This window comes from Ictalurus punctatus, chromosome 6 (assembly GCF_001660625.3).
Source record: "Ictalurus punctatus breed USDA103 chromosome 6, Coco_2.0, whole genome shotgun sequence".
NCBI lineage: Eukaryota > Metazoa > Chordata > Actinopteri > Siluriformes > Ictaluridae > Ictalurus > Ictalurus punctatus.
The window spans coordinates 26946387-26956537 of NC_030421.2; the positions used below are offsets into that span (position 1 = coordinate 26946387).

The 10151-nt window shown below is 43.4% G+C and overlaps 1 protein-coding gene across 2 annotated transcripts in view; it reads left to right on the top strand.

The window, feature by feature from the left end:
• fam117bb (family with sequence similarity 117 member Bb) overlaps positions 1 to 9914 on the top strand; it is a 33763-nt gene extending 23849 nt beyond the window's left edge. For both annotated transcript variants that reach the window (XM_017469630.3, XM_017469629.3), the window contains 4 exons: positions 5043 to 5186; positions 5707 to 5938; positions 6628 to 6751; positions 6936 to 9914. In XM_017469630.3, the coding sequence (XP_017325119.1) occupies positions 5043 to 5186; positions 5707 to 5938; positions 6628 to 6751; positions 6936 to 7116 (681 nt within the window). In that variant the 3' untranslated portion in view covers positions 7117 to 9914. The remainder of the gene's footprint in view (positions 1 to 5042; positions 5187 to 5706; positions 5939 to 6627; positions 6752 to 6935) is intronic.
• Positions 9915 to 10151: the final 237 nt, after the last annotated feature.

Sequence of the window (10151 nt, forward strand, 5' to 3'; positions counted from 1 at the left end):
TGCCTGTATAACCTGGCTAATTCTACCAGACTGGAGTTTATTTGGACCAGAGGGACACAGGGGCTCTAATTCAGTGTCATAGCTAAGCTATAAATGGGTGTATGTTCTGAGTTTTGCCTGAGCTGCATTTGTATTGGCATTATGGTAAAACAAAACAAACAAAAAAAAACATATTGTAGTACTTTCACAATACACAGTGTTTCATTTAGCAAAGCAGTAGTGCGATATTCAGAAAGTAAAGAAAAAATGAGTTCAGTAATGTCTATATACTGAGGTTAAATAAGGAAGAAAACTTAAGCTGGTTCACAGAGTTCACTAACATTGTTAACATTTTTTCTTGGATTTAAGTGAAGACTTTTTTTTTTCTCGTTGTAACTTGACTCTCGTATGTTATTTTAAGATGCCACTTGAACTTGACTTCAACTTGAAATTCTCTGTGAATTCTCATTGCTTTGACTAGTCTAAATAGGCAGCCTAAATAGTGTTTCTTTTTTAAATCATTAAATAATTCAACTTTAAAGCTACCTAAAATTCATTAAGTGGGCAAAATAATATACCCGTTCCCACTGCATGAACATGTACAGGGTATCAGCTTTAGGATTCTGGACTTGATTTACATGTGGGTCTGCGATTACTTAATCTCAACTTGGATTTGTGAACTGCTGGGTTCAGACTTGGACTTGCCCCTAGTGAATACACATATAGAGGAGGTTAATGTGTAGTGTTAATACTTAAATGCATAATTTAAAAAAAAAAAAGTAGTCTGGCCTGTTTATTCCCCTCTGCCACACCTGCCTTAATCAGAGGGGCAGACACACACACACACACACACACACACACACACACACACACACAAAAAAACCCCTACCCTCTCATATGAGGAGCTGTTTCATACACTGAAGTGGAGGTGCAGCCTGAAAAGACACACAGCGTGACCCCTTGGAGGTGTAGGGGGGCAGCGTGGGCAAGTGTGCATGTGTGTGTGCACCAGTGCCTGTTTTTGCCTGTGCTGGGGGCAGGGTTCATTGTAAGAGGTGATGGGAGTGCAGAAGCTGTGTCCTGTTGGAGGTGTGTATATTTGAACTCTATGGATTAACACCAAACAGCTCTATCAGTGTGAATGGGCTTGACACTGCTAAAGTACTGCGCAAGGTGTGTGTGTGTGTGTGAGTGCTAATCATTTCAGGGGTGTTAAAAATCCACACACATGCTTTGATTGATTAAGGCCCAAACCAACATGGCTGCAGGGTAGACTAAAGGCTTTTAACACACACACACACACACTTGTGCTGTTTTTCCATTCACTGTCCTCCGATTCTTATGTTACTCAGCCACTGTGTCAGAAAAATCACTGATTTTTTCCATTTCAGCCTGATCATTCCTGCCACATAAGAAAATGTCTGAGCATAGTTGGAGCAAAGCATATGATTTCCTGTGTGGACTTCACAGCACCCTCTAGTGTCTGAAACAAGAAGCCCCCCCCAGACCATGGCTGTGCTGCTCTTGGCACACTAGGGGGGAAATGATGAAGCGCTCTGCACCGTTCCACTCAAGTTTGATCCGATTGCAGAACGGGGAATGAATTCCACTGCATCAGTGCCCCTCTTCTGTGGTTAGCTTGTGGTTTCACATGTGTTTTTCTTGGATTGCTGCATTCATGAGGAAGAGTGGGTCGTTTGATGGCTGGTGATTTGTTTCAGCATTTTATTCAGATAGCAGACCACAACAGAGGGAACAGACTTGAATTTAGTCTAAACTATGCTAAACTGTTGTTGGGAATGCATGGGTGGTTTTATAGTCAGGCTTATGAATGTGTAGCAAGTCTCTGGAGGAAGAGAGAGGAAGTGTTTGTGTGTGCTTGCGTGTGTGTGTGTGTGGTAGTGCCTTTTGTATTCTTAAGGTTGTCCATAGTTCAGCTCTGGTAAACAGCCGTGGCCTCGTGAATCTCCTGCTTTTAATAAATGCCATGGCGGTGAAACGAGGCCGCGTGTGAATGTGCCTGTGGCAGCTATCCGAGCCAAGGGACAGTTCAAAGGGATTCTTCTATCTGACCTCCACATTTAAAGGCAGGGTGTAGTAACCAGAACAAACCCAGGAAAGAAAGACCACTCGCTAACTGCCAGTAAAAGCCTCACAAGGACACTTTACCATTTAGAGCAGCTCCAACCTGGTGATGATTTATGCCGATTACAGTTGTTGCTAAACTTTCTGCACCTGGATACCTTGTGATATCAGCTTAGACCATGTACAATACATAATAGGAGGGTTTTTTTTTTTCATCCTAAACTCTCTTTATAATGTGTAGCATATGACCAATTACCATGGACAAGAATTCCAGCATTTCTCTGCACTGAGAAATCTCTTTAATAATGGAACCCAAGGACAGGCTACATCAATAATCTTTTCAAATGAGCATTGTGAACCGAAAACTTGGTTACACTCCATCTGTAAAGTGCTAGAATGAGACCGACATGTGAGTCATTTTTATGGAGATTTGTCCAACTTTTAGGAGTACTGTAAAAGTAATTTTGGTTATTTATTGCCTCTCTAAGGTTTTGTGGTGTCCATGGGCCATCACACCCACGCATCAGTGTCGGTAACACGTAACCACAGTGCAGTGGTGGCTTGGTGGTGAAGGCTCTGGGTTACTGATCGGAATGTCGGGGGGTTCAAGCCCCAGCGCTGCCACTCTTGGGCCCTTGAGCAAGGCCCTTAACCCTCTCTGCTCCAGGGGTGCTGTATCATAGATGACCCTGCGCTCTGACCCCAACTTCCTGACATTCTGGGGTGTGAGAAGAAAAGAATTTCACTCTGCTGTAATGTATATGTGACCAATAAAGACTCATTATCATTAACCACAAATTCCTCCTCCTGACAATGTAGTACCATCTCAGGAAGAAAGAATGGCACAGATTTCTTGCTGAGTTTACAAATACCTCTGACTGAAGAGTGCTAGGAAGCATTTTAGGGCGATGTTTTTCTCAGGGAGATTTGAGTAAACAGGTTTTCCTCCTTGTGTCAGTACAGGAAATGTGTTCAGTTCAAGTGTGTTGTAATCATGCATACGCTGCAGATGCTGGAGATGGGAGGGTTAAGTTCATTTAAAAACTGCTGGAGTATTTCTTTTAACATGGCAGTTATGTAGCATAAGTAGCATTTATGTACCGAACGGCATTATAAATCTAGAATTATGTACAATATGTACACGGAAGGAAAATACAGAGTTGTCTGTACCACTGTAGCAGTCGTTTAAATATTATTACACATGCCCTGTTGATGTGGTGGACAGAAGTTGGAATAACTATAGTGTTCGTTTAAAGTTTCACTATCTGCACCCTTCTAAAGTCTTGCTGCTCGTTCGTATCACTCTCTGAGACTCCAGAAACCAGGAGCCATCGAGGCAGAACGGCTATTTATGAGCAAAAAAAAGGGGCATTAACCCCAGTGTTTTCTGCCGCTCACCCTCTGACCTCTCACAATATACAAACAGCAGAGCGCAACTCCCCCACGCGGTTCACTCGCACATGTAAGACCTCAGGATCTGCGGTGTGCTGTCTACAGTGTAGTGCTTGGTGTCCAGTGCCCTTTGCTATAGTAATCACAAAGTGCTGACCTTCAGCCGCAGACCATCCTGATCAGATCAATGGCTTATAGTGTGGGAATGACCCAAAGGGTCACAAGCACTTTGTCTCATTCTGCACGCTAGTAAAGGCCCTGACACTTCAGACCAGCGGCAGTGCCCATGTCCCAGGACCGTGCGCAACTGGAAATTTGACACGTAAACAAATATTTGTCTCCTAGTGAGCAGTTGCCAGGAGCTGGACAGCATCACTTAACCAGCTTATTGTTTTCGGGTGACCTCAGAGGTCAGGGTTTGGCACAGTGTCTGCGTGTTGGATTTACACAGGTTCACATGTTGCATTTAAAAGAACAGGACATGACTGGAAAAGTCTGTATTCTGTGAGCTTTCAAAATGTAAACACACAATGTCTCGTTCATTTAATTCCGTTTACAGACACACCGTTCACCCAGAGGGGTAAAGTTGTGCCGCGCTGGGAGTGGTGTGGAGTGGTAGTGTGTTTAAAGTGGGCCTGGATGTATAGAGATGTTAATGAGGGTCCAGGGTGCAGGCTGATCCTCCATGCTTAAAGAGACCGTCACGACGGGGCCACACAGCTCAGCCACATCCTACTAATGCACCCACATTGTTCCCTTCACCCCTCAGCAAAGGGGGATGGAGCCAGAGAGAGAGAGGTGGATGATTTCTGGGACAGGCAGAACTGAAGGGGGAGGATGAAATGGAGAGAGGGTGTGGAATGTGGGAATGGTAGAAGTGGAGAGAGGAGAGGAACTCAATGGAGGGAGGGAGCTGAGAGAGTGAGGCAATCACAGAGCATGAGCTGAGGACTTCACAGAGCAGAGGGGGTGGAAGCACAGAAACGGCAGGAAGACGAGAGTCCTGTAATTAAGATGACCGGAAGTCGGCTCTCAGAAAAGGTGACGCGTTTCTTTTTTTTTTTTGCCGTCTGATTCAGATGTGGTCACTATAGTCCAGCGTGTGCATGTTTTAGATGGACGTGCGGGTTTGTCTCTATATGTCAGAATATAGCCAGGAGCTCTGGCTCAGCAAATCAGAGACGAGTATCAGAAGTCTGCCAGAGAGACAATGTTACATAACTCTGGGATCTGCAGAGAAAACACTACACCGTGCTGCAATGATAGCCTGCAGTCCGTGTGTCTGTGCAGATTTAGTGTGCTGTCACATATGCTTATTATATAATGATCACATTTGTTTGTGGAGTGCAAGAGCTCAGCTGTGCATCTGCTACCGCTTGTGTGCATGTTTTCATAATCAAGTCATTCATTGTTTCTGCACCATGTTCCTTATCTCCTGCAGAGAGGACATCATTTTCTCACACACACACACTTCAGTGCATGTGTTCTTGGAACAGAGGCCAATAAATGCACTTACATACAAACATTTTTTTTCTGCTCTCTCTTCACGTCGCATCATGGCTCTGCTCTGAATGTTTGTTTTTCAGGCTCCCATCCCAAAGAGCGTCCTGATCCCCATCCCCGTCTCCAAATCTTCCGTCTCACGCTTCCGTAACAGCGTCGAGGGCCTCAACCAGGAGATCGAGCGCATCATTATCCGAGACTCAGGAGACAAAGACGAACAGTTTATTGTGAGTCGCAGTTGCTGTTATTTCATATAAACACTGTGTTGTTGTAACACTGGGAGCTCTTGGGCTTTGAGCATGGAACATGCATGGATTTGACTTAGTCATAGTGTACAGATATAGATCATGCTCTTAGAACAGAACATGCACATTACATCATACGATTTTAAAAGCAACTTTTGTCTGAGAGGCCAATTGCAATGAAAACACTGCCAACTTCTCTCTTCTGTCAAGCCCACTCCACCCATGATGTTCAAACTATATGGCTCTTGAGTTGCCTTTATGTTGGCTAGGGGCAGAGCTAATTTCTGGGCCAGAACACTTCAAATGAATAAGCCAAATTAATTGCATGGCAATATTTTTCAATTGTAGCTTTTGGGCATTTTTGGCATTATATGACTATTAGGGGCCTTGTAGCACTTTTAAACATTAACTAGATTTAAACAAACTGAACCTTTAACTGCAGCACCACTGCTTGAGTGAAACTAGAAATGGGTCATTGTGTATATCGTTCCTCATTCTGCAGCCTCAGGATGCCCCTGATGGGCACCGTGCGCCTCCTCCACTGTGCCAGCGCAGCGCCAGCTCCCGCAGCATCGATACACAGACGCCCTCAGGCATCACCGTGGGCAGCAGCCATAGCAACAGCAGCAGCCGATCCCAGTCTGTCTCGCCTGCCTTCCTGAGCGTGCCCAATGAACTCTGCAGCGACAGCCCCTCTCCCAATGAGGAACCACTCGGTGACTGTCGTGATAAAGGTACAGCACACACACACTCACATACATCGTATCTTTCCTTTATTGGTACAGTGTTCACTGGTGTCCACAGCTAGGTTTCCACTACGGCAACCATTTCAGGAAATCTAGGTGTATTTCCACAGGAAATCTGGCTTGATTTTAGTTCTTTAATTACAGGAACTATTCAGTTCCTGCTTTAGAATAGATAGTTTTCTCTGGACCAGAAACTATTAAGGTGGAGTTTGATGTAGACAATAAACAAGTGATTCCTTCTGCTTGTTTTATATCAGAGGTGCTATAGCACAACCAACAGAAGTTTTTAAAGAAGTGGTGGGACCGAATGTTTCGGTGTGTTTTGTACATGCATCTAATGGCATGCTGCCCGCATCAACAACTAAAAGACCAAAAAAAAAAAAAAAAAAAAAGACTGCAGCTAGCTTTAAAATGTGTATTAATGTTACCGTGCTCTTTGCTCATCAAAGCCAACCACTGAAGTGCTTTTCTTTGATGGCATTCAGCAAACAGTAAAAGTACGCCACCATTTCTAATATGCAGTTTTGTGTAATATGTATCACGGTAGCAAATCAGGAACGTGTTCAGGAACTATTTGTTTCTCGTTTGTGTTTTTTTAGTGCCTTGTCTCACGAATTTCGACTTTAATTGTTAAGGGCTAAGCAGTCATCCATGGGTAATGTGTATTCTGCTAACAGATTTGATTCCTGGATCTCCTCTGCCCAAGTACGCATCTTCTCCCAAGCCTAACAACAGCTACATGTTCAAACGTGAGCCTCCTGAGGGCTGTGAGCGTGTCAAGGTCTTCACCGAGGAAACACAGTCAGTACTCCTGATCCCCACTTTATCCTTCTACCTTTCCCATGTTTGTCTTTGTTTCATTCTCCATCTGTTGGTCCTTGAAGTGATGACTGTGTAAAGCTTTGATAATGTCCTCAGTGCTGACTCTGTGTTTTTGACTGATTCTCACTGTCTTCTCCCTGTCCTCTCTGCGTGTGCCACTCAGGGCCAAACCTCCGCGTGAGATCCCGCAGTTCCTGTGCCCAGACAGAAACAAGGTCAACTTCATCCCCAACAGCGGCTCCGCGTTCTGCCTGGTCAGCATTCTCAAACCGCACAGTCTGATGAGCGTCCCCGCCGAGGCCGAACAGAGAGTGTCCCGCGGCACCAGCACCCTGTCCCAGTAGCCTTCCTCCTATTCTTCGTCTTTCTCCTCTTCATCCTGCCTCGCACCACATGTAGGAGACACAGAGAGCTTGATATGCAATCAATCAACCAATCAAGCTTCCTGGCAATCCTGATCAACCCCACCCCCACCCACCCCTGCCTAAAGTCAAACAGCAAAAGAAAAGAAAATGTAGGGCTCTATTTTGGTAACACTCCTTATATTTGATAAGATAATAACAATTGCTATTTGCTATGCAGCTTTTTAGGTCAGTACTTGTACTACTTAAGGACCAGGAGGACATGTTGTGTGAGGGTTTGTGATAAGCATAGATATATTTTTATTGTTCCTCTACCTTTGATAGAAACGACTGAGTGGAGACGTGTGGATGAATATTTTGTATCTCTTATAGGACACACGCGCAAAGAGAGCGCATCTGCTCACGTTTAGCATTCTTCCTTATTCACTCTGAGTGTGAGGCTTGAGAGACTGAGAAAATGTATCGTTTTCTAATAGCTTGCAGTGTATCTCTTTTAGAGAACTGTATTTTTCATAGAGTTAGAACAGTACATCATTGAATGCAAATGATGTCTGAATATTTTGGATGATCTGACAAGACCAAAAGACCTGATATGTAGAAGCTGGGATGATGAAGGCTTCTGCCTCCATCTGGTTTTTTTAGCCTGCGCCCCTCTGTGTGTTCGGACCATGAGGCGGACAGCAGGAGACTAATGTCAGACCAACTGAACTCTGCTGGCCTTTTACCCCCCCCCCAACAAAAAAAAGCCCCCGTCCCCACCCTGTGGTTTGTGAGAGGAACGGAAAGTGCAGAGGAGAAAGTAAAAGAGACTGCGTTCTGTGCTTCACGTGTGACGCTCTGATTCTGCGTTGAAGTCTGTCAGGCGACTACAGCACAAGAGCTCAGCAACCGGCATGCTTTTGTCCGTGTGGCCGTAGAGCGCGTTTCAAATGAATTTGGGTCCAAACGCTGAACTTCAAACACATCAGGGAACAAAGAGTGTGTTAGAGAGAGCGAGAGAAAACGAGAGCGATGCAATGCTGAGGGCATGTTGAATTAAGTGTGCATGTGTGTGTGCGCGCTCGCATATGAGCGAGTGTGTGTTCTCTCTTCTCTCACTCACTGACGATAGGCCTGAGACTGTTGAACTGAGAGCGCTGTGACACTGAGAGAGAAAAATCTGGAATATGAAATTGCATCAAATGGATATTTTAATGTCACACAACTTCGCTTTAAACTCTATTTAATTAACAGCTTGAATACGATTGAACTATATCGGATTTATACGATCGAATCACAATTAATTCGATTAAATAATCTAGTCCAAAAAGCTTAGTGTGTTCAGAAAACCTGCATTTATATCCACGCTACTTCATGTGGATCATATTAACTTTTTTTTTTTTTCCTAATTGTACCATAATGTCATGCATTGTGTTTAGAAAGGTAACAGTTATACCTTCACACTTCTGCATACAATCTACCAGCTTTCAGTTTTCATGTCTCTCAGATATGATGAACAGTCCAATCTGTAATCATTCCCCGTCACTGCCTGCTTTTCGGCCACGACTCTTTTCCTCAGTGTCACAGAGCTGACTGTAATAATAAACACTGCTTGCCAAGTGTCTGTCATTCATGTTTGCATATATGCTGTGTAGGTATTTTATTTCGTATTGTTTCATGTCAACAGCGTCACTGTTGTAATAATAATCAACTATTGGCTGAAAAGCAATAAGAACAGGTTGTTACGATCACTCTGTAATCCTGTCCAAAGAAAATGGCTGCTGTTGAAGCCAGGAGGAAGAGTGAGGAGGCATAAAACGACGTTTCTTAGACAGTTTACTGTTCCACAGTATCAATAAAAAATAACCATCAGGCTCAAACCTGTGTAAAGTTCTAATGAAGACCAAAGCCGTGGAGTGCCTGCTTCAGTACGTCACACTAGTGGCTTGGTTTCTTACCTTCACTCGTTCCCTTGTTTATTGAGCAGGCCTGGGTTTGGGCTCGAGCTCCCGGGTGGAGCCCAACACACTTCTGTAGTATTGGGGTCCGTTTTTGTTTGGGTTTTTGTTTTGTTTTTTCTTTCACAACTGTTAAGGTATTATTTTGTGCTTTAAATGAAATAAATATTGAACTTGAAAAAGATTGTCGCACTTTTTGCAAGTGTTGCAGATCAGTTAGGCCCCACATGGCCTATAGCTTTGAACACCTACCATTTCTAACGATTACAAGGTCTTAATCATCTGAAATCAGCTGATGGTTATCTCTGTAGGTCTGTACTCAGGAATGTACGAACATTATGCTCTTCCCAACAGCTACAAAATACTAACAGTTCTCTGTTTGGAAATTTGATGATGTATCTGCTTAGTATATGTGCCTGTATTTAAAGTAGAGAGTATGCACAGTTTAGAGACCATTTTAATGCATTTTTTTTTTTTATAAGAATGGTGGCCTTCATTTTCTCTTTCTAATTAGTGTATGTTAGTTTGAAAGAACGAGGGGAATGAGAGTGTCCTACATGGTTGGCTCACATTTACACACTCGTACATGCGTTTGGAGAAACTAGACGAGATGATCAGATTAGACTCGTGTTTTAGAGAGTTCTCTTCATGTTGCACATTTAGGTCTGCTCAGACACAGCTTCAGCACTGTTGTGTAGGCCTCTGATCTCTTACTCTGTGTGAGGTGACTGTTCTGTACTTTTTGTTTTATTCCCATACAGTTCATGTACTCCATAATGTTCCTCTGGCTGTATGTAACTGAATAAAAATAAAGTTGCAGCTGCTCCAAATACAAAGTGAGAAGTGTGTTTGGTGGTTGTTATTGTTATTATTATTATTATTATTATTATTATTATTATTATTATTGTCCAGCTTGGTGGAGATCAGTGTGTTTTTTCCAATGACCAGAAAATAAGCTTCTGAAAGTCCAAAGACATTTCAAGAATGCTGAACAGGATCATTAGAAATGTAGTTCTGACCCTGAAAGGAGCAGAAATCTCAAGTCATGTAAGCCTGTTTCTTTTGGCACTCGGGTTCATA